This window comes from Ammospiza caudacuta, chromosome 1 (genome assembly GCF_027887145.1).
Source record: "Ammospiza caudacuta isolate bAmmCau1 chromosome 1, bAmmCau1.pri, whole genome shotgun sequence".
Lineage (NCBI taxonomy): Eukaryota > Metazoa > Chordata > Aves > Passeriformes > Passerellidae > Ammospiza > Ammospiza caudacuta.
This window is the reverse complement of record NC_080593.1, coordinates 84,181,262-84,205,845: the sequence shown is the minus strand read 5'-3', so window position 1 is coordinate 84,205,845 and position 24,584 is coordinate 84,181,262. Positions and strand designations below refer to the sequence as shown.

The 24,584-nt window shown below is 37.9% G+C and overlaps 1 protein-coding gene across 2 annotated transcripts in view; it reads left to right on the top strand.

Annotated features, from left to right (window-relative positions):
* Positions 1-24,584, top strand: part of TENT4A (terminal nucleotidyltransferase 4A) — a 57,702-nt gene that overhangs the window by 9,341 nt on the left and 23,777 nt on the right. For both annotated transcript variants that reach the window (XM_058806360.1, XM_058806352.1), the window contains exons 2-8: positions 5,057-5,180; positions 6,637-6,683; positions 7,609-7,729; positions 9,233-9,340; positions 10,048-10,176; positions 11,250-11,463; positions 17,843-17,969. In XM_058806360.1, coding sequence (XP_058662343.1) covers positions 5,057-5,180; positions 6,637-6,683; positions 7,609-7,729; positions 9,233-9,340; positions 10,048-10,176; positions 11,250-11,463; positions 17,843-17,969 — 870 coding nt within the window. The remainder of the gene's footprint in view (positions 1-5,056; positions 5,181-6,636; positions 6,684-7,608; positions 7,730-9,232; positions 9,341-10,047; positions 10,177-11,249; positions 11,464-17,842; positions 17,970-24,584) is intronic.

Sequence of the window (24,584 nt, the reverse complement as noted above, 5' to 3'; positions counted from 1 at the left end):
AATATGTGCAGTGACTGACGTGCATGTCATCATTTAGTCTTGAGACAGTGAAGTCATGCATGTTTTGGAGTTCCTGCTTCATTGAAGGAATGTATTCTATGACTTGTAACCTTTATTTCAGAGATTCTTTTGAGATGCTGTGTAAACCTCCCCATTTCCTTGCCTCCATTTTCTACACATCCCTACTATTAGATCCCCATGCTTTAACTGTGGCATCTGTTATTTCCTTTGATAAGGATACTTGGATGATGTGTTAGCCTTCAGCTAGAAAAATACTCAGTAAAGATTATGTTTTTAAAAAGTGTTAATTGTTCCACATAAAAGATGCAATCATGTTGTACTGTTCCTTTAGAATAAATTAATGTGCTTAGTAGTGTAATCATGTTGAAAAAGGAACCAGATGCTTACTTGAGGGAACAAAATCTCTGTAGGTTTTAATTTACCTTCTAGTTTCTTTATGATGTTTGAGAATTTTGTTTCACTGCACTGAAGTTAGTCCTTGAAGTAATAAGTCAATCTTATGTATAATATGTTTGCAGTAAATGAGTAAAATGGATGATCTCCTTTCACAGAAACCCGTCTTTGAGGAAAACCATTGCAAAAATCTGAGAATGTCACCTGAGTGTTATTTTAACCTGGAGGCTAGAAGAGTGGCTGCCTTTCCTTAAACAGTAGAAGGGATAATTTTTTGATAAACAGAAGATGTTAATTTTGTTGCAGTAGTTCAGCCTGTAAGCAGCAGATGCTTGCTGTGCTTAGCAGTACTAACATCAGTGAATGGTAGGTTCCTTCAGGCTGTTAAAATTAGCAACCTGAATAATCTAGCAAGTACAAGTAGCTTCTCTTTTTCATTCCTGTGTTCTAATCTTTCCCATCTTATATTAAGTAAGAGTACAGTTATAGCTTACCAACAAGTTTCTTTCCCAGTATTTCTATAAATACAGTAAAGCTGTCTTGTGAAAAAGTTGATTAAAAGGCCTGCCTTTGCTAGTGAGGCAATACAATGGGCATCTTAAAATGTTACAGGAGATTGCTGGGTGCTGTGATGCTGTTGGGAATCCAAATTCTTTAAAAAGCCTGAAGGAAGTTGAGAAGACTGACTTTTATATATGTTAAGGGAAGTTCCATGAAAAGAAGAGGAGTTAGGATGTTACTTGTGTCTGCATGTACCTTATGTGCTGCAGATGGAAATTGTGTCCCTAATGGTTAAAATAATGTCACAGTCCTGACTTAAAAAGTACTTATGAAAATCATAGAGGGTACGTGGACAACATACTTAAGTAAAAGCTGTCCCTGTATTGGCTGGCTGACTGTTCCATGGTTATCTGTTTTTTTCAGACACTGCATTATTCTTTCAGCTAGTGAGAAGCTATACTGGGATTAGTCTTGAACAGCATACAGGATCTTGTTTTATATACATGAGAGTTGCAGGTTTTTTTGTGACAGTGTTCCAATAACTTTGTCTGAGCTAAGATGTTTACAAAATGCAAACTCCTGTAACATTAAGTTTTAGAAAAGCATCTCTGTTTTGAGAAGCTTCTTCAGGTGTAAACCAGAAGATAAAATGCCACAGTGGTTGTACTGCCTTATGCGACTGTGAGTATAGCATTGATTCTTATCCAGAAAGACATAGACCAAGAAGATGATCTTTTAGAAACTGTTGAATTAAGGAAAACTAGAAAGAGCAAGCAAAATAGAAGTCTTTTAAGTCAGAGGGTTAAGAACTGGTTTGCCACATGCATTAAGAACTGGAAGTCTTGCACATCAAAAGCAAGAAACTTGCCAGAGTCAGTAGGGCTCAGAGAGAGACGTGAAAGGGCACCAGGGGGAACACAGTCCATGTAGTAAGAACTAAGTGAACTAATTGCTTTCTGTCAGAGAAGGACTTCAGAGACTTAAGAAAGCTTTGACTCCAGGGTTGCCTGCAATTTTAAATTTCACTAAGAGTTTAAATCGAGTCAGCAGAATAAGACTGGTTATACACCTCTGTCTTGTGGTATGTGCCAAAGAAGTTCAGGGGAATTAGCCATGAGTGTGGCTTGAACTCTAAATGAGCTTTGCCATCTAGACTTCTGCTGTTGTCCTGTGCAAATTGAAGCGTTAAACCAAGTACTGCCTTGCCAGTGTGAAGTAGAAAATATGAACCTGACTTGATATTAAAGAGCAGATGAGGGAAGGACATGTAGACTAGTGATGAGTGATACTCTTCTGAGTCTTTCATAACGTGATTAACAACTGTGACTGTGTTAATCATTGGAAGAGAGGCTCAGTGGGGCATCAAAGTTGAGAGTAATTGTGGGTTGGCTGTTTTCCTGAGCCCACTGATGCACTGGGGCTGCTTTTGAAAGGCTGCGCTGTGTGTGGTAGAGGTTGTGATGGAGATGGTTCCCCTTTTATTGTTTTCCCTAATACAGGATGGCTACTGTAAATGCATTTTTTCCCCAGAAATGTCTAGATCTCCTGGAGTGGTTGGATAGGGCTGATACCATAAAAACCCAGAACTTCTTGCATGACCAAACATAAAGAAAGGGTCTAGTACATGTTTTGATTAAGGTAGTTGTGTCTCACAGGTCTCATTTTCTTGAAGGATTTATTGTTAATCCATATTCCTGTGTTCCGTTTGATAACATAACTTCTGGATTTTCTTTTTTCAGAAGAATGTTTAAGATTCTTTTTGAAGACTTTGTAAAAACCAAACATTTACAGGTTTGCTGGGTTAGCTCTTAGAAATAACCAAAGGAAAGAATAAATTTCTTTACTTTATAATAAGGGAAAGTTACAAATAGAAGTAGTCAAGACTGTTGCTTGATACGTTCATAAATACCTGGAGGGAAAAAACGAGTGAGAAAAGGATAAAAAGGATAATAGAAAGCTAGAGCTGACTGCAGACAGACATGGTGGGAGTTCATTGTTCATTAGATTACAAAATTGTGGGTAAAATTAAATTCTAGTAAATATAGAATCATGACTGAAGAAAAATAATTCAGGCTGAATGCACACAGTGAGTGGGCTCTATGTTGATAGTTTTGTTCAGAAAACACTTTGAAGCTCCTTCATTATGGTTTCTTTTAAAGAGCAGCTCAGGTACCCTCACGCAGCAATATTCCCAAGTGTAGGGACAACAAAATGAGAACAGGTGTGTGTTCTGAACTGAATGGCAGAATGACGTGTTGACTCTGTGTGTCTTTCTGCCCACCTGCCAGAAGACATGGTGCAAATGGAAAACAAGCCTAAGGAGGTTAGCAGTGATCAAACTTTGGGCTTCCTCTTGTCAAAGGAGACAAAAACCTGTGAGGATTTGTAGCTTGGAAAACTTCTGGTGGATAGAGATAAATGGATTGAGAGCCTGAGAAGTCTTGTGTTTTGAGGTGAACTGCCAGTAACAATTTTTTTTTTTTTTTACCCCAGGAAAAAACATCAGATAAAATCATTACCAGGCAGTTGTTCAAAATAAAGCACTCTTGATTCTGATGCATACTTAAATTCTCATTGAATGGCACAAATAACAAAGCAGAAATGGACTAAAAGACCTGGAAAAATCTATGGAATTAAGTTCTTTGAGCTAATAGGTATCAGGTTGAGATTCACCCTGAATGTATGCCAGATGAAATTACTGGAGGCTTGGAAGGATGGCTGGCCCTTTGCTTTTCTTGCCTTTTCTTGCTTTCACCCTCTATCTGCCTACTGCAGATTATTATAGGCAGAAGAATAGGAAGTCTTTAGGCTGTCCCCACTGCTGTTAGGTCTATTCAAGTATTTTATTCATTGGTCTTTTTGTCTTGGAAAAGTAGGAAAAAAGCATACTTTCTATAAACAAAACAAAATAAGAGCATGTTAGTTTTTTATTTTCTGTCTTGCTCTAAAATTTTGGAATCAATTGGATTCATCAGCAAATTGAAATGTTAGTTAAATCTGCTGTGTAGTTAAATGTTCAGTTGTGGGCCCAAGCTCAGTTTAAGAAAAGAGAAAGGGCAAACAGTAATTCAAAATATTTATGCTTTTTGAAAGTATCTTTGAGCTTTGCTGCAAAAATCTCTTTGTGTATGGGAAGGAATAGTGACACTTAAAAATTAGGCATGTGGTCTCTTGGACGTTACCTGCTAGCAGGAGAGTTACTGAGTAAAATGAATTGCAAAGTCTCAGATGAAGAGTTGAGCTCTACTAGAGAGGTAGTAAATTTTGCTTTTGGAAGGCTAAGTATATAAACTATAGATTAATTTTTGGGTTTAGGACAACATTTGGATTTCACTACGATGTTGACTAGATACATTTTGTGAGTTAGACAGAAGTCTTAGAAATATGTCAACATCAAAAAAGATGTTTTGGAAAAATGTCACAGCGGTAGTTACTTGCATTTTTGTTTGGCATGGCTTGATGCTTTTCCATTGAAGGCAAATATGACATTCACCTGAATACTCAAATTTGGCAGCAAGAGTTCTATAGGGCTGGTAGATGTGAAACAAAAGGGCTTAATAGGTGTATAAGGTTCCAGTGTCAGGACTCCTCATGTAACATTGGTATAAAAATACTTTACACTTGAGAATATATTTAACATTTCTCACTTTGAGTTCAGTTGGAAGGTCGCTTTCTATATGAATGAATGGCTGATGAAGAGCCTGAGTGTCAAAGTGTATGTTTTGACATCAAGAAATTCTCAAATGTCCTTTTTATTGTCCTCTGCAAAATCTCACCATTGCCAGTGGCCTGTTTGCAGTCTGTGTAAACTGCTACATACACAGAAGTAAGAACTGCTGGAAGAATAAACCTGCTTGAAGACTTTGGTTGATCTTGTGCTGCTTCACATTTGCATCATTATGTAGTTTTTAAGGCTGAGCTTTGTTTTCTAAAGAAAGGAATCATTAAGGATCAGGAATTGAATTTGGCCTTCACTGCTGAGCCAGTAAGAAATGCAGTAAATGTCTACTAGAGCTAGTGTTCTGAGCTCTTTGGTTAAAGGATGATATTAAATAAAGCCTATGGTCTGTTTCTTGCAAAATTTATGGTAGTAGTTAAATAGTTCAGTTGCCACTATAACTGATCTTGTTTTCTCCATTAGACTACATGAAGAAATCATTGACTTCTATGACTTCATGTCCCCTCGTCCTGAAGAAGCAGCTATGAGAAGAGAAGTGGTGAAAAGGATAGAAACAGTCATCAAAGATCTCTGGCCTACCGCTGATGTGAGTGCAGCTTCAGTTGTGATTTGCTTCTCTAGTAAATTGTAGAGCTTGGTTCACTTAATCTGGCTGTTATCTTTCTTTCTTTTAGGAATGAACAGGGAACTCTTCAAGTTTAAGGCAATTGAGTTAATATCACAGTTCTTGCAATATTTGGAAATTTATTTGAAATTTATTTTAAAAAGTGGGGAAATTTTAAACCTAGATTTTGGGTTAATGAATGCTACTGAATGTTTTTTCATTTTGAGAGCTGGGAATGTGATACTTTTAGTAATGTCTTTCTTAAAAAAATGCTTATTAAATAGATTGTCTCTGTATAATTTAATTTTGAATAATAAAGTGAGACTGACTACCTATGTATCCATTTCTGCAAGGAGTCCTGAATGTGTGGATATTTTTAAATCAAAATATTTTATGAAAGAGCAATTAAATGCAGATTTTTTTTGTACTCTTCATGAATTTGACATTCAAGGAATTGCTTTAGCCCCACTGTAGTGGGAAAATTGCACTCCTTGAGATACATTGCCATCTAAACTGGTGTAATTTCCCACACTTTGTTACCCAATGAATAAGTCTGCTTGTTCAAAAAGAGTGTATTCTGAATTGTATTTCTAGCATCACCTTTTTGATTGCAAGACTGTAGCATTGCATTAGACACCAGAAATATGTTTCAGACCACGATGATTTTGTAGCCTTCCATGGCAGACAGTGAGGGCTCAGGCTACAGCACTGAGCTAAAAATACTGTAAAGCTGATCTGCTTCATCCTCACCCATGTTTTTCCTTCATAGTGAGATTTTTGTACCTTGTGGAAATTGATATAAACACTGAAAAGGGCCTGTGTTGCCTGGCCAAAAACTAAGTGAGCTTGTGCATTGGGCTCTTCTGTATCAGAGAGGGAGGGGCATCTCAGTTCTTTAGATGGGAAGCTCACTGGAAGTATTTGATGTGGTCTGTGGATGTATCTTCATTGTGCCTGCTTTTCCACACAAAAACACCTGCTGCTACTTCATAGTTGTTCTTGACAGTAAAATCTGTAGTATTCATATTTATCTGAATGATATGTTTAGAGGTACTTGCTGGTTTTTAAACATAAACATTTGGAAAAAAATTCCCTTAAACTGTTTCAGTAAAGCTGTCCTGTAAGGAAAGGAAGGAGCAGAAGGGAAGGAAACGGATAAAAGCTTGTATGTCTGTCAAACTGGAAATAAGTAATGCAAAGAACTTGCCTAAATTTATTCCTTGTAAGCAGGATTGGTAGTTATTTCATGGTAAAGAAGCCAAATTTTTTCCTCTAAAGTGGCACGTCTAAGAAAGTGTGCTTGTACAGAGAGTATATAGTAAAGTAGCTTTTTTACTGACTATGTCCTTAAAAACTGGAGAAAAGTATGAAGTTTTGTGAAAGTAAAAGGAAGTGAGCATTCATAATTGCAAGATGTTTTCTTGCTGTGTTTTTTCAGGTCCAGATATTTGGCAGCTTTAGTACAGGGCTTTATCTTCCAACTAGGTAAGTAATAGTTTACTCTTCTTTTAGAAAATGGTAGATTTCAAAGAGGAGTTTAGAATGGATTGTGGAAATGTGTCAAACTTTCAGTAAAACTTTTGAATTTCATGTGACACAGGGAAGAGCTTTTGAACTTCAAGATTTGTATTTGATGTATTATTTTACTGTTTTGCTCTGCTTGTTGACCCTTTGGCAAATTACCTTTTCTTCCTTGTGTTAGTCTTTGGCTATTTTTTTAAACAGACAGTGAAACTGAATGTTTGGCATTTCCCTTGTAAAGATTGTTTTGTTAAATAAGATAAATTACTAAGAATGTGTCACTTATCACAGAGTTACTGTGTAAAGTCAAAAGAACCATCACAGCACTGCATTCCCATCTTTTTGGAGAGCAAATGTCTTATTTAATTTGGTATTGTGTATCACTTAATGGTTCAGTTCGATGTGGAAACCTGTGTAGCTCTGCCTTGAAGATGGGGTTGTCTTTATATAAATTACATTTTCAGAAGGAAAGCACTGGAAATTTTCTTTCTGTGAATACCAATCACTGATAAAATTCTTTGGATTATTAAAATGCCCGTCAACATGAGTAGACAGGCGATGGATGGAATTGGTCTGTTTAAGTCAGAGGGGAGGGAGCATGAAAGGTAAAAGGGAAAGGAACTCAGAAAAACTCATTAGAGTAATGGAAGCAAAAAACTAGAATACTGCTTTGGGTCCTAAAATACCATGGAGTGTCTTGCTTAATGCTCCTAGAAGAAGCTTATCGGTAACCTATATTGCAAAGTGCAAAATGATCACCATGTGTGGTCATTTGGTACTTGTATCATCGTGGTATTTGTAATATGTAGAATGCCAATCTTACCATACTTTTTGGCAGTATATTGTGCTTTAGATTTACTGGGTTTCATGCTGTGTTCTTTTTGTCTAGTGATATTGATCTAGTTGTTTTTGGGAAATGGGAGCGACCCCCTTTACAGCTGTTGGAGCAAGCACTGAGAAAACACAATGTGGCTGAGCCATATTCCATTAAAGTACTTGACAAAGCTACGGTAAGTAATAGCTGTGGAATACTGAACTGAAAAACTTTCAGACCCTTCAGATGTTGGTGATAGTATTCTTAGTTCCTGGAGCAAATTATATTGTCCTTAACTCTCTGCAAGTTTCAGTAGAATCTGTATACGCTTAGCAATAGCATGCAGTCTTTTGTATGGCCGTCGGTAACGCTCTGTACTGTGCTTGCTGAAGGCCATACTTCTTACTTGGGTTGTCAGTAAGTATCTGAAAGTTAGTATTTGCAAAATATTCAGTAAAATAAGTTAACTATCTGCATAATGCTTTTCCACTGACCTTTGAGGGGAATTTAAGCCAGTAACTAGAGCTGTCTAGCTTTCAACACGGTTTTCAGGTTGACTTGTTTCTGATGGCATAGTGAAGTGTTCCAAACCTAACCTTGGGTTTTCCTGTCCAAAATATACTATTTGTGAGACTCATGTGTGTTATCTCTTACATCTTTCTTGTAAGCCTGAATCATGTTGAATAAGTTTAAAACTTAATGCATGAAAATTTTATATTACTGGGCAAGTGATGTTTTCTTCAGGGGACTAAGGTGAGTATTCCAGACTTCTGTTAGCAAGCTTCTGTTTTGTTGTCTCTAAAACAGTCTTCCTCTTGTAGGTTCATAATATTCCTGTGGCTTTCATTAGAGTAGCAGTACATAACAGCAGCGTTGGTAGTCTTTGGTTTACCTGAGAACTATTGGGATTTTCAGAATCTGTATTACCAGTTAATGATGGAAAATGGCACTAGAAAAATCGCTTACAATTGTACTATTCCTTCCTATTTTTTTTGTCTGATATTGGTATAAAATGATGCTATACTTCTGCCCTTTTTTATTTTTCATTTCAGATTAAAAATATGAAGAGGTCAATTTAAAATAAATCTTTTCAGCTGAAGTTTAGATTGTGATTTTAAGATGATTTTGTAGGGCACTGCCTTCCAGTGGTGGTGTTGAAGCTAAACGACATATTCAGTCATTTTATATTAATTTATTCCTGCCATATTACTACAATGGCTTTGCTTTATTTCTTCTGGATTTCATTTGACTCTGCATTGAACCAGTTCATCTTGATAAACCAACAGGCATTACTTTCTGCTAGGCTGGTTTCCTGTCAGTTCAGCAAGTGAATGGTGCAATACTGGGTCAGAGGAATGCAGTTCCCACAGGTTATGAGATTTCAAGATCTCCTATTAATTGGAATGAGTCATTAAGTAAATTAAGTTGTCATATGAAACACTGCTATTGCAGCTATGAAGGCAGATAGCTAATGGCTGTGGTAGAGTACCAGAATGGTGGTAGGTTAAGGTGATTGTACATTAATCAGTTCCCTAGAAAGCATTCAGTGGTCAGTCAGGTTAGGATTGTTACCTCCTCTTACACAGATTTGATAGTTGCAATCGTTTGGACCGCTAATATCCACGTGTCTTGAGTAAGCTGAGGAACAGCACCAGTGTTGTGTTCCTGGGGATTCATATTCTTCTCTTAATCTTTTCAGGTACCAATAATAAAACTCACTGACCAGGAGACAGAAGTGAAAGTTGACATCAGTTTTAATGTAGAAACTGGTGTGAAGGCAGCTCGATTTATCAAGGAATACATGAAGGTATCAGCCATGTATTGAGTGTTATGCTACTTACCAAGGATGTGCTAGATGCTTAGCCAACCTTTTTTGGTATGGCTTGACAATTTATTGCTGAATACTATTTTCAGTAATACTAATTAAACATGGGTATTTTAATTTATTATCTATTGGTGTCCATTCAGTATTCCCTTTGAGTGCTAGGTGTTTGAATAAACCTGTACACTGTGAAAGAACTTCTATGGTCATGTCTAGATATATAGATAGGCACTAAACTTTGCTTCTGAAGCAAGTCTCTTTTCAAGTTATGCTTACCTTGAATTTAATTGATGCTGCATAATGAATACTGTCCTGCTAAACTGTCAAAAATCAATTCTCGTGTAGCTACACACTTAAAAGTTTCCTTTTACGCTCTGTAGTAAAAGTACTATTTAGAGTGAAAGCTTTCACTATAGTAAGTGAAATTGGCATTTAAAGAAGGATATAAAAATCTTACTGTTTAGGTGGGAAATAAATTTAATACGTAAGGTCTTTGATCAAATAAGAGTTGAAGTCTATTCATCTGTTTCTAGAAGAAAAAAAAGCAAGTTCCAGTTCTTCCTGTGGAAACACTGTATAGTACACCACTGGAAATATTTTTGTATTAGATGAATCTTTGCTGAGATTGTGTACTTCTTTGTTTGTTTTGGAATGTTGACATTGTCATTGATAAAACTTGTTTTGCTTTGCAGAAATATTCTTTGCTACCTTACTTGATTTTAGTATTAAAACAGTTCCTCCTTCAGAGGGATTTGAATGAAGTTTTTACTGGTGGAATTAGCTCTTACAGCCTAATTTTAATGGCAATTAGTTTCCTGCAGGTAAGTCTGTTCCTTATTTGTTTCTCTGTTCTTAAATAAAATATTTTGGGTTCTGTACTCGTGCCCTTTTATTGTACTGTTTCTTCAGATGCCCCTAGCACAGTGCAGCATTACTGTTATGGCTCTGAGTGCTTGACTCTTGAAAGATCCTGTGGACAACCTCTCAGACATCCAGGATCTATCCTGTGTGAGCTGGAACAGCAGCAGTTGCTTTGTGAAAGGCATAGAGGCTGTGCATTGCTCTCTGCACCAGGGCCTGTACCTGAATCATCTTAATGGTGCTTCATAAATCTGCAGGATGCATTTTTGTCTTTTGCTTCCCAGACTGCTGATACTGAATGTGCAGAGTAGTTGATTTCAGTGTTTATTAAAATGATGAAATCCAACAGTCAGGTTCTTTTTTTTTCTTACATGTTGGTTAGGTTTTGACATGCTTAATTCTGGCAGATGTTGTACTTGAGTGATGAAATAGTCACAAGTTACAATGTTAGAAACAAGTTACAACTTCTCTTAATGCATTTTTGTGACAGTGAGCCTCCTACAGGTATGATGAGGTATGGGCTTAGCATCTCTCAGCAGCTGTGGTAATGGAAAACTTACATATTCTGTTGCTGGTGATGTTGACTGCAATATTACTATAGATGTTGTGTACCAAATATAATAAATAGAGACAGAGACAAACTGTATTTCAGCTGGGGAAACTAGATTGCCCCCCACTTTCTGACAGCATCGAGGCATGGATTTGCTGTGGAAAATTGGGTACTACTTTGTTACTAACTAGGCTATAATTTAGTATGCAGTACTTATTTCTTGTTTTAGACTTAGGGAAAATAATTCCCTAATCCTCAAAAAGCTACATGAGGAAAGATGAAAGAATTCTTTGGCTTTCAGATACTGCTGAAGTGCTGCCCCCTCTAGGTTGTGTGAGAGTGGTTTAAGTACATGAAGAATGAATTATTCAGTTGAATCTTAGGTGAAGAAATACTCAGCTGTTTAAATGAGCTTTTTGTTGCCCCGTGTTATGGTCTGAAAACTACTAATTTTTTATATGCAAAAACTGGTGTGTGTTACAGCTACATCCAAGAATTGATGCCAGAAGAGCTGATGAAAACCTTGGAATGCTTCTAATAGAATTTTTTGAACTCTATGGAAGGAATTTTAACTACTTGAAAACTGGTATTAGAATAAAAAATGGAGGTGCCTATATTGCCAAAGAAGAAATCATGAAAGTCATGACTAATGGATACAGACCATCCATGCTATGTATTGAAGATCCTCTTCTGCCTGGTAAGACTGTACACTTCTTGCAGTATTGCAGAGCTCTGGCTCAGCTTGTGCTCTCAGCTTGCATTAGTCTGTCAGATGAGTTCAGAAGCTGCACTGGGAAGAGGCTGTTGCTGCTGTAGAGGTACAGTCAGGTAGGAGGGCTGAGGGATACGGGCCTGAGGTCTCACAAGATTCTTAGCCTGAGTAAATTGAATTACGTGCAAACAGTGCAGTTGCATAATGCTTTGGAGATCCAGAACTGTGTTGAGGACATAAGGAGATTCTCTGACAGAATTGAGAGGTAGTGAAAGAAAGAATTCCAGGAAATTCTGGAAGGGGGGGATGTTAACAGAGGAGTTCTCCATTATTTGCTGTGACAAAGAGATTGGAAGGTGTAGTTTTTACTGCCACAGTCTGTGGTGCCCTACTTCAGATAAGTCACACTATATGGGAAATAAATGCTCCAGGTGCAGAACCTGTCCTGCAGGGTGGTACCACAGAGACTGCACGAGAGCAGGCATGGGTCTTTGAAAAAAACATCTGCAGTGGTGATGTGGAGAGCACTTTGCATAACTGGCTTCTGTGCTGCACAGGAATGACATTTAGAGTTTTAGAGTTGCATGTTCTTTTGATAGTACTTAACATAATTTTTTTTTTTTTTTTAGATTTGGTTTTAATTCAGTAACCCTCAAAATAATTGAGCTTAATTTTGGCTAAGTGCCTCAGGAAAATTTCCAGCTTTTTCCAGTACTCAGTTTGTATTCTATTTAGACCATCACAAGTAGCTGAAATTCCAAACCAGCTTTTTAACAAAGTCAACTTTCAGTTAATTTGGACTTCAGCAAAAGTATTTCTAGAATGTAATTGGCAGTCCAAGTCCATACTGTCACATTTTGTGTGTAGACATTTTATAGCATTTTTACAGCACTTCTAAAGCAAATACCATGGACCAGGAGCTGAAAGCTGGCACCTTTCTGAATGCTCAATATGCTGAATGTTCATACTTCCCTAGAACAGGTTGCAGGCTGTGATACTTATTTGTCTAACCATGTCTCTGAAATGTTTGTAACTCTGTGTCCATCATGACTGTTGTTCTTGGCCAGGCATGGGTTAGGGTATGATTGTGCAGAACTGTCATTGTCATTGAGATTTCCTTTAGGAGCTGTGTACCTGCTTGCCTGAAGACCCATTTAAATAGCAGTGTAAGCCACAATTGTTTAGAGTCAGAAATCCTTACTGCCCTTCAGTTCTGTTCCTTTTCATCTGCTGGGGCCTGAAGGAGAACAAATTGTGTGTGCTACACAATGTTTTAATCGCTGCCAATAGTACTCTGGAGAAGGAGAAAAAAGTCTAATAAGGGCTCTGAACTGTTCCTCCTAGCATTAATCTTGCAGAAACAAAGAACTGTAGTTTAGAAGAAAGAATGGCTGTATTCTGTCAAAGAGTTGATAAGAATTAAATTAAATAAAGAGTTTGTATGGTGTGAGATAATATAATTCTTATAGGGGATAATGTTTTGGCTATGGAAATGAAAACTGACAATATTTTCGAGTTATCTGACCATTGTGTCTCATAGGGATATTCTTTAGCAGCTACCCAGACCTTCAGAACTTGCCAGATGAGGCTAGGAGGAAAATTGCCTAGCACATACGGGATGGCTCTTTGAATCAGATCTGATGAGTACAGCCTCCTTAGATTCAGGCTCAATCACATATTCCTACAGTATCTAAAATTGCCTGTCCAAGTGTATGTTAGTACATCTAGAATTCTGTTAATTAGTTTAGTTCTGTTATTCCTTCTGCCCCAGTACAAAAATCTTTCCCAAGGGTTCAGGTCCTTGCCCAGTTCATAAGTCATCTCTGAGTTTGGGTTCAGATCCACTCAGTGTTTGACTGTGGGTTGGTGGCAGTACTGTGAAGGAGATGGGAATAAGTTATTTTCATAAAGAGATGTCTCAACTGAAATTAGCATAAGCTGCTGGTGAGTTTTACCCCTGCAAACCTGTGTTTGCTCTGTATCCACAGGTTTTTAACTTTGTTTTTCAATCCTTTTTTTTTTTTTTTTTGCCTGATCACAGCAGTCTGTAAGGTTCCTGTCAAGCCTTGGAAGAATACTTGAAAAGATGGCTTCTTAATCCCAAAGTGAGACAAAAAGTACAGGGATAAAAAAACCTCTCCCTTTCAATTTCTCAAAGATTATCAAAGTAGTGTAAAAGTCGCTCCTGTGAGTGTATGCAGTAGCTCAGCAATGGGATACTGATGGGTATAACTCAAAAGAATAGCCTTAAAGTGGTCTTGCAGGGAACAGGAATGTGTTTAGTGGGATTAGTTTCTTTAAGTTGGAGGAACTGTTTTTTTATTCAGTGTGAAAAGGAGGGTGATGTCTGGCTAAGAGATGAAAGGTGTCATCAGAAGGATGTGATACATTATTCTGTCTGCTCATAACCTTCTGTTAGTTCCTGGATTTGGGAGGAACAGGCATCCAGGTTTCATATTGTGTTGTTGTTTTGGTTGCAATGGGTTTTCTTAGATTCTCTTAGGTACTGCAGGGTTTCCTCAGAAATCAGAGACTGATCACTGTGTGCCAGAAGACGATAATTTGTGTGATTTAAGAACCAGGATTCCAACAAAGGTGTCAGAAGTTGGCACTTCAAGTGGGAAGCTTGTTGAGGTCCAGATTTGAGTTATCAGACTAATGTAGCAGTGATGAAAATTACTTCAATTTTGAAGTAATAATTTATACTTGGTTTTTGTACATAGTCTAAGATATTTCATCTTGAGTTAGTGTCTTAGGACAGGGTTAGCGTTGTCTAAAGGAGGGAGTTTCCATAAACATCTTGTAGCTGCACCGTTTCAGTTTCTCAAAACACTTGTCTTTTTTGTAAAATATATAAAATGTAAAAGCATTTATTAAGGAGAGCCGCAAAGCCAGGCACTCAGAAGTTTGTTCACAGGAATATGTTGGAGCAGGGTAGATGATGTCATCTTGGAAGAGGTTTGTCTGGAGTTGGTCTAGTAGTATCCTGTCTTGGAAGACATAACTGTTGGCAGTTGACAAATCTTTTAATCTGTGGTTGTAAAATAAGCTTGTCACTTAACCCAGCAGACTGTTGAGGGGCTTGTTATTTTATACCTGTGCAAATCGGGTGATTATCAAGGTCCTCCAGTCATTTGTGATGCTCAAAACAGGAATCATTTTTGGTCCAGTTTCAGGCTGGCAGTAGCTAGAGTAGCTAAATTGCTACTTTTTAACACCAAATTTAAAACTTGGAGTTCTACCTGTGCAGCTCCATTCATGAGGAAGTTTGTTTTTCATTCTGAATTGCTGTGGGCAGTAATGAAAGTTCTAAACCTTAAATGTGTTTCCTTGAAAAAGAGAATCTTTAACTTGCAGGGTTTATTATGCTTCATGTTGCTTGCTTCTGCATCTTGATAGGTCACAAGTATGGGAAGTAAATAGATTTGAGATTGGCAACATCTATGAGATTCTTTTGTAGCCTTAGTGGCTGCCCAGAATGATTCATTACAGCTATTCAGTATCAGCTGTTTATCATTAGAACCTGCAAATATATATGTTTGTGTGTGCGTATAAAACATTAGTGGTTATAAAAATACCCAGGTTCATTGAAGTTAGCATTTGAAAGAACCTCTTTAATGCTGAATGTTGCAAAAAGCTGTTTACTAGCTAATAGCTTTACATGAGTGGGTCTGCTGCAGTTCTAGCTCATGGTCTTACCTTTACCTTTTCAGGCCGTGTTCTTAAAACCGCTTCAGGTAAAGGAAGGCTACCTGATGGAGTGGTAATACTGATAGCAAGTGATGGAAATTTTGGACATGCTCCTTTAGGGATGAAGGCTTTGTAAGAAAGAATAAGGATTGAATTATACATGAAATCACACAGACCATTGTTATCTGCTAATGTACATCTGAGGATTGAAGTATGTATGATTTTTTTAAAGAGTGACAGCATTTGGGTTGCGTGCTTTAACTGGTCAGTCTAGATTGTGACCAAAGGAGGATGCTCAGATATGTAAGACATGGTTCTCTAATGAGAGTCATCTCTCAGAAAAAAATCTCTTCAGGGCAGCAAATGCAAATGTGTGATCTTCTGGCTTCTTTAATATGTTATTTTGTGGATTGGCTAGGGTCATCTTTATACAGATTTGACAGATCAGTTCACAGTAGCTCGAGCTGCAGCCCAAGTAAAAGCTCTGCAGACTGTAAATTGATTAAAACCCATTAATTCAGACATTTTTATGAATGAGTTACAGGTGCAGAATGAGGCAATCCAGGAGCCCAAGCATGGTATGGCATGAGCTATTCTGCCTCTCTTCTCAAATCTGCTTCAATCAAGACTCAAACACAACTTCATTGATTAAAACTAAACTTCCCAAGTTTACTGTAATTGGTTTAGGGAAGGCTTATGATTTCTTTTGCTGGCACAACAGAGGAGGTAGTGACAACTAATGAAAGGAATAGCCAATATTTTGTGGCAGCCCTGTCTTCATTTTGGTATAACTTTATGCAGGATACATGCCAAATGTACCTGCCTAGAATTGGGTTAGACTAAACTAATAAAGATCCTTTGAGTGCACATTGAGTGTGTATTCTTAATTAATGTTATGTGAATTTATTGTATCAGTTAGGTTGGAAAAGAGCTCTAACATTAAGTCCAATCATAGATGGACATTAATTTAGTGGTAGGTGCAATTATGTGTTTTTAGTATGCATTCCATTTCTGTATTGCTTCTCAATTTAATTATCTTACATGTCTAGGTTTAGAATGTCATTATGTGGCTGGACACACAGTAAAGGCTCTGAAAAGCCCTTACTGAATTAATCATTACTTTTTCAGTATAATTAACATTGTCTTCTGATTTCATGACCACTAAAATATTTTGGTCACTTTTCAGCCACCTTTGGAGTAAGTCCTTTTTGAAGTCTTCTCTGAAGAACATGTGTTTCCTCCTAGGTTCACTGTCCTAGGCCCACACTGATCTCTTTTTTTACTTCAGGATAGAGTCCAATAGCAAATAAGCCATTTGGAGTGACTTCTGTAATAGTGGCTGCTGTATACCACAGTGCTGCATTCAGAGCAAGATACTCAGTTATGGCAGTAAACAGGAAGTATTTCTTGATTGGTTTTTATTTGACCATGTGAATTACTGGAAAAATTCTGTTTTCCCAAAATGCATTTATGTTTTCAGTTAGTTTTCACTGATTATGCTTTTAGAATGGCATTATGGTTGGGGAATTTTGAAAAGAATCTGTTTTCTACCCCTGGATGACAAATCTCAGCAGGTTTGTCTATAGTGGCTTGATGGACAAAACACTCAGGGGACTGAAGTGTTCCTCTAAAGTCAATCTCAACCTTGTTGGAGTCTGTCCTCCAAAGGATGGACTCTGTCCTTTACCCGTCATTTTTAAAAAGCAGATTTTTCATGGGCTCTGATCTGATTTTCATATTTGGTGGTTCATCCCTTTCTAGTGTTCTCACAGCACTTCACACATCATTTTGAAGGAGGGAGCCTTGCACTGTAAGCGTTTTTCTACCCACTCAAGACCTAGTCCATATTTTATGCAATTTGAAAGCAGTTTTGTTTATGTTTCTTAAATTGAATGCTGACAGTGAATTTTGATATCTGGTGCCAAATACATCCATGTTAAGCTCCCAAATGCCTTCTGCTAGTAACAGCAAGATTGTTCTAGGTATCAGATGGGTGATCTGTTCTCGTACATTGTCACTGATACAGAAGGTATACAATGCTCTTCTGCAGTTCACATGGCAATAGATTTGGAAAGAGTTCCAGTTAAGATGTCACTCATTCCTAAAGTAGGGCAATTGAGAGTGCTACAAACTTGATCAAAAAACAGTACTTTAAAAGCTTCTGGAATCTTTTATGGTAGATTTTTGAAAAACTGGTTTATCCTGTGGAGATAAATATCTGTATGTGCTGGTTTATTAATCTGTAGTTTTAATAAGGTTAAATAGGGTTTTCTGTGAGTGTCAGACATAATGAAGGTTACACAAATGAAATTTTAAAGTGAATTTGGCCTGCAGGAACTCTACTGGTAAGTGAGACATGGTCATTTAAGCTTGGTAGGTTCCCTCTGGAAGAGAGCTCTACTTTAAGCTGATCTCTGTGCTCTGTTTCTTTCAAGCACTATATACAGGTATTTTAGAAGTGGTAAATTGAGTGCATTATGTTAAGTGTCATTCCTAAGGTCAACTTCTTTTGCTGAAATAGGCACTCTTAGGTGTTCCTGATGTGGCTAGGATGGGATAACTGGTTTAAACAGAATTAACCTGTATTGTTGAGGCTTCTGAGCTTTAAGTGTGACTAATGTTTTGGTAACTAATATTAAAAAAAGATGATCTGATGACTGTCACATTATTTCAGGAAACGACGTTGGCAGAAGTTCTTATGGTGCCATGCAAGTGAAACAAGTTTTTGATTATGCCTACATTGTCCTTAGCCATGCAGTGTCACCACTTGCAAGATCATATCCAAACAGAGATTCTGAGAGGTAATTAGTTCACTTTTTCAATATCCATTTGTCTGTGTAATCAGTTAGGAATGTTTGGTTCTTGATTCATAAAAGGAATGTTATTTATTGTTTAACTGTGGTTGTATTGAAATCTGCACAGAAATGTAACCTGCCCAGGGATATGAGAGTGCAATGCCTCAATGTGCAGCACTTAAATGAAGAGAGTATGATAAAATCCAGGATGAGTCCAACATTCTGCCTGAAGTATTTCAAGGGAGGGTTTGCTGGTTTAATGTTTAATATGATGCATGTATGTATTGTGGCAGAAAGAAATGTGTGTTATCAAATTACTTGTTTAGACAATTAGAAAACTAGACAGCAAGGCTAAGAATTTCCCTGGTTCTTTAATAAATGCCCCATAAGCTGTTTTAAAAGATTTGATATGTATTTAAGAACTAAAAAAGACTTAAAATACTATATTAAAAAAACCTAATAGAATCAGTTTAGTTTGATTGTATTGCCAGAATTGCCATTAAAAGTAGCATGCTTCTAGACATGCCATTTTTAATGCAGTTCTTAGTGTCTTTCATAGAGACACAACCAGTACTTTGAGCTCTCACCTTTGCAATTTGTTTTTTGAAAGAGAGAGGAGAAAGATAATGAAGACATGGCTGCCATGTGGTATTTCCATTCATGTGTCTGCTCTAGCACCTTTTGTTCTAACCCTTAGTGTCAATTTGGGCTAGATCAGAGGATGTCTCTTCCCTGAGACTTCCCTAAAATCCCAATGGCTTTGAGCTCCCTAGCTAATCACAGGGCAGGATGGCTGTAAGATGTCACATAAACCCTCTCAGTACAACTGCAAACTCTAGTCATGATGTAAACTTTCAGCATTAATGTCATTGGAAGGTGAAATAATTTCCTCTAGTAAGTTTGCATCAAAGTGGACGCAGTCTTTCATTTGTGAGTTAAAATTGACAGTACTTGAGGAGTGCCTGTAAATTCTTTAGGTTTTCAGTGGTACTAAATTCACAAAGGTTGAGACTGCACTGTGATAGAGGTACAGAAGGGGTGTGGAGTGTTGCATTCACATTTGAGACTGTGGTCTTAAGATATTAAAGGTCACTGTTAAATGTGTATCGGCTGACTTTCTTGGTGCTGAATGAAACTTTGCTCTTACCTAAGTACAGGTAGAGTAACCTAGGGATTCCTGAAGTTTTGCTTGTCTTGGGTTGTGGTCTCCATTAACTTCTCTGTTTTTCTCTGAAGGATATAGTCATTCTCTTAGGAGGTGTCTGTATTTACTATAGGCATCAAAAAGTATACTTGTATAGCATCTAATGGGAACCTCAGGTGTCATCAGTATGTGCCCTTTGCATGCACTTGTACTTGTTACTGTATCTGGGAAATGTTTGAATTTTGTTCACAACTGCAAACCTGTGGAGCAGTCCCAGCAGCAGTGTTCAGGTGTCGTGTCTGACCTGTCTGTGAGTTCTGAGCTGTCTGTGCCAGTAACATCTGAATCTCAGAACCCATCACGCCACTGGCTTGCAAGGGGAACAGCATGCAACAAAGTTCTGTATACAAATAGTTCCCCTAGCACCAGTATTGTCAGTGCCAAAGGACTTGTAAGTGGATGATGAGCTGTTTGGCAGCAAGTTTGTTGCAGAAGTCTACATTCCATGTTTGATCTCAGTTAAACCTGATGTGCTTGGGTAATCCAGGTATGTTTGTGGATCCCTCCTCCTGCTGAAAGGCAGAGGGGTCCATGCTCTGTATAAAGACCTTTCTGGTGGCCTGACCTAAGGCCTGGCCATCTGGGAGTCTGTTGTCCTGATCCAATTTTTTCCCTGTTCTAGATTTGTTAGTAGGTAGGTTAAACTGTGGCATAACTGTAACTATAAACAATGGGCTCCATTTAAGACCAGGGACTGGCTTCTAGTAGAACATGACATTCTACTAGAGGGATCAAGGCTAAATGAAGGTTACTTAAAAGGATAGGAAGTTGCAGGAGGCTGAACTCCCCAGGCTGAGTTTATTCAGTTTTGTCCTAACTGGGGATAGTTTTTTCCTATGTAGGATGGTTCTTGAACTATCTGATGGGTTTGAATTCATATTTCCTCTTCCCAGGAAAGGTTTCTGTGTACAGAATTCTGTTTTGTAGATGATACTCAGTAGATTTCACATCTTTCTTGGTGATTGTTGTAGTTCTTTTTCAGGGTCAGTCCAACACAAAAATGTGTCTACATTAATTGAAGGCTTTCTAAAGAGTTGCTGCTTCTCATAGTCCCAATGGGAAAAAAAAGTCAGATAATAGTCCTTCAGCAGCATTGGCCTTTTTCTTCATCATCTTCTGTGGTAGCAAGTCCCACAGAGTAATAAGGGATAGATTCACATCCCTCTTAGCACCATTGTCATTCAGGCTTCTAAATAGAACATCTGAGGTGTAGTGGGAATTAAAAGCTATCTCCTATCATGGAAAAGCTTTTTTCTCGGTGGAAACGGTAATCAGCTGAATCCTGAAGGTAATTTTTACAGCTACAGAAATTATCTTAACACTATTTTGTCCTCAGTCAATCTTACCTATCCCCTTCTGAGAATGGTTTAGGAGAGCTTGATTGACAGTTTGGTTGATTTTATTAGAGCAAGCTGCTTCCTGTCATCTTGGAAAAAGGAGTTTCCTCTTAGGAAAATGAGACTGATCCATCTTGAACTTGTACAGCTTGTATGCAAGGTAACGTTTGGTGTTGTCTTCAGCCAAGATGACTGAAAATTGTGATTGATGTCTTAACATTTAGGGCCACGGAGACATGAGTCTAGCTGTGAAATACAGTTATGGGCAGGATATCTTCTGCTTAAGGATTGGTGTTGGTATGTGCTTTGATCAGCTTTCATATGATCTTTGCCCCTAGCCTGTCTCTGGGAAAGAGTGTGCCATCTCAAGTGAGCTCACTTCTTCAGTCTGTGAGGAATTATATTTTCACAGAATCATTGAGGTTGGAAAAGACCCGAGATGATTGGGTTCAGCTGTTAACCCAGCCACTACTGTGTTCACCACTGAGCCATGTCCCTCAGTGCCATGGTTACATGGCTTTTAAGTGCACCCAGGGACAGTAACTTCATCGCTTCCCTGGACACCCTGTTCCAGTGCTTGACAACCTGTCTGTGGTTGGAATTCTTTCTAATATCTAATCTGAGCCTTCTGTGGTGCAGCCTGAGGTCTTTGACTCTTATGCTTTCACTTATCATTGGTGAGAAGAGACCAATGTCCACCTGGTACAACCTCCTTTCAGGTAGTGTAGAGAATGATAAGGTCCACCCTGAGCTTCTTTTTTTCCCGGGATAAACAACCTGGATCTTCTCAGGACTCGTGCTCCAGACCTTTCACCAGCTTCATTGCCCTTCTTTGGACTTGGTTTTGAGACCATTTTTCCAGTTCTGTTTCTTGATGAACCACAGGAAACCTTAGCAGATATTTGGCAACAAGCTCTCAATAAGCTCTGCTTATTGTGTTCATTCAAATAGTGGATTATCTGTTACCATCCTGTCCATGGCCTTTATATTAAGGTGTAGTTTAATTTTATGCCTTGCCCAGGCTAAGTACCTGGGTACTGTCTTCGGTCAGCTGTGCTATTCTTTCCTTCTCAGTGTGAATCTTGCCTTGCATGAGATCCAGCAGTCCTGCAGTCAGAAGATGGACTTTTTGGTTTGACTGAAAACAAGTATCTCAACGCTTCTGTCATGTCAAGAAGTTGACCCAGCTTGTGGCTTATGATGGGTAGATCAGAAACAGCAGGAGTTCACATTTGGGGCAAGAGTGATAGAGTGGTACTGTATTGTTTCACAGCCCTAAGTTTTGCTGCTCTGGATGTGACAAAAATCCATCCTTAGGTTAATATTTATGTTTTGCAGATTGGGATGTTGGCTCACATGCTGGTCTGTCACATGGTTTGGCTAGGAATGTGTGCTCAGACTGCTTCTCTAAACAGCTCTGTAGCCATATTTGGGAAGCTGAGGAGGTCATATGCAATGAGGAATGGAAGACGTGGTTTTGCTGTCACTGCCCTTCAGTATAAATTAGACTTTGGAAATCTTCTGTATTGTGCTAGTTGTGGCACAGCTGGATAAGGGAAAGACCTGTCATGCCAGCAGGTCAGTTTGAGAAAGCCTAGGCAGTTTCCCTCTGCATGTCTAGCATTGTTACTTACAGGTGATAGTCTTCAAAACAACCATAGCCAGGTGGAAAGTGATCTCTCCATCTCTGTGCTTGGAAAGTCGTTGGGTCTCTTTCTTATATAAAATGTACTATAAATATGTAAAATATTGTATATAAATATAGAAATAGATATATAGAAATATATATAAAATAAACTAGTTCGGTAAATAGTTTATTCCTGGTCTAACTATATGATAATATTAAGGGAAAAAACTTAAAAGGGGCATCTTTCTCAGGAGACCTGATTTTACTAACCAGGTAACAGTATTTTTTTTATGTCTTCCAAATAAGCATATTTGAAGAACTGTTTGTCTCAGACATCTGTAGAAATTCTGGCCTCAGTCAAAATAAAAGCCCCAAAAGCATGACATTTTTCACAATAAAGGCAGGGTAGATTAATTTTTTTTTTTTTTTGTTCCTAAGCATTTTCAGTGTTGAAAATAAATCTAAGCACAATTTTCAAATGCTTATTTTAAAAAATTGTTCTTTGAACCCATGGATGTGCTTGAGTTTCATACATAGGAAATAGTCTTCTTTTGAGATCAATACCTGGTTTGATCACACTTGCTTCCTCTTTCTTTGCTACTTTATTAAGTGTATGTCAGTATAACCTTAATCACCTTTCAGCTTCTCATGTCTCATAATGAAAGTCTTTAATTTTGCTGCACAAGCAATGTGCCATGGATCTGCCTTTGGACTCCTGACCTTATAACTTAGTGAATTTCCTTTTTTCTACCTTTATACCAAAAAAGAGAGTTTAGAGCTTTGATCTCTGTGCCCTTTGAGAAGAACTGGTGAGAGTACATATTCCCCCATTATTCTGTGTGTGCAACTCTGCCACAATTGTTGGTGTAGCAGTCACTTCACCCATTTTGCCTGTTCTTCAGTATATTAGTCACCCAGTCTGATAAAATATCTCTATTGTTCATTTTCCTTTTGCTATGTGCAATCATGACTCTTGCTTCACTTCCAGGACAGTGCTCCAAGAAGCATCAGGTTTGACAAACTCCTTGTATGTAATAAGCTTGTTACTCAGCCCATGTTCACTTTCTGGTGGTAAGACCACAGCTGGTGGTAGTTGTGAAATTTATGTGTAATCCTAGAGTAGAAGCTCAACTCTTTTTGAAGGCCTTCTCAGATGAAACTTTTTAACTGCAAGATTTCCTTCCCCGTCGTGGTGCTGATGAGACCCAGCCAGTGCATGTTTGAGTCCCAGAGTGGCATTGGTCTTTTGGGAACTGCACCTTTAGGGCCACAGCTGAATCTCTGCAGTTTTGGTCATCCCCATCTTAATTCTGTCTCCTCTTGCTCAACTTACTCTTTGGGACTGAGAAACCAGAACTGCATTGAGTATTTAAAATGCTGTTATGTCATGGGAGTATACATTAACAAAATGTGATCCTGATTTATTTGTTCTTTTCTTAGTGTGCTCTGCTTAGCTATTGAACTGTGGTTCCCAAAGTTGATCTTTAATTTCTGAGTGCTGAAAAGCACACCTATAATTCTGCATGTAAAATTCAAGATTTTCTTTTCCAGCATGCATCATTTTATCCACATTACCATAAATAGAATGGTGGATGACATGCATTCTGTCCTGGTGGCCCATCTGCAGCTGCACTTGGACTTGTAATTTAGATGATATTATTTGGTTCAATTTTTGCTGGACTGACTTTTTCAATCCTAACAGTAACATGTATTTAAAGTTGGAAGACTAACATGGAACATGTGATATTTGGTCTTGCATGAGATAGTAATTGCTAGGATAGTAGGAGAATTATTGCTACCTAAAGTGTTACTATGAAACCTAGTAAAGGTAGTCTAAAATATATTAGGGTTTTGTATGTCCTGCCTTCCCATTGTACACCTAAACTAAAGCAAAATTCCAGTACTGATACAAGGTACCTTTATGATGTGAAATACAAAATGAACTTTAATGTAATCATTGAAGATTATTGAAAATAACATTATCTGTTCCACAGTGGTAACTTTGCACAGCCCATTTTTGTAGAATAGTAATTTCTTCATGTATGTTGAGTGTGGAGTTTATAGTTAGTATTTCAGTGACTAGTCTCTGATGAAAAGAAAGCTTGAAAATTTCTCTCTCAAACAAGAAGACTCAAGAAGTATGTTCAAATAGCTGAATGTTGGGAAGGTGTGTTAGAAAAACAGTACTTTGTTGATAACTGGTCACTGTTCAGCAGGACCAGGTAAGTTTTTTTCTCTGAGCCTCTCACTGTTACGAGTTTATTGAAATTCTGCATTGTTTTGGGGCCAGTCTGTTTCTTGTTCCACTACCTCACGATCCATGGTACTTCCTTTATAATTGTGGGGGTCTTATCACCTTATAAGTTGTTTTGTAAATCCAGAAGCAAGGATTAGTGAAGGTCTCTGTCTCCACACAGCCAGTTGTAATGCTGGGATGTTTTCTGTCTTCTGTA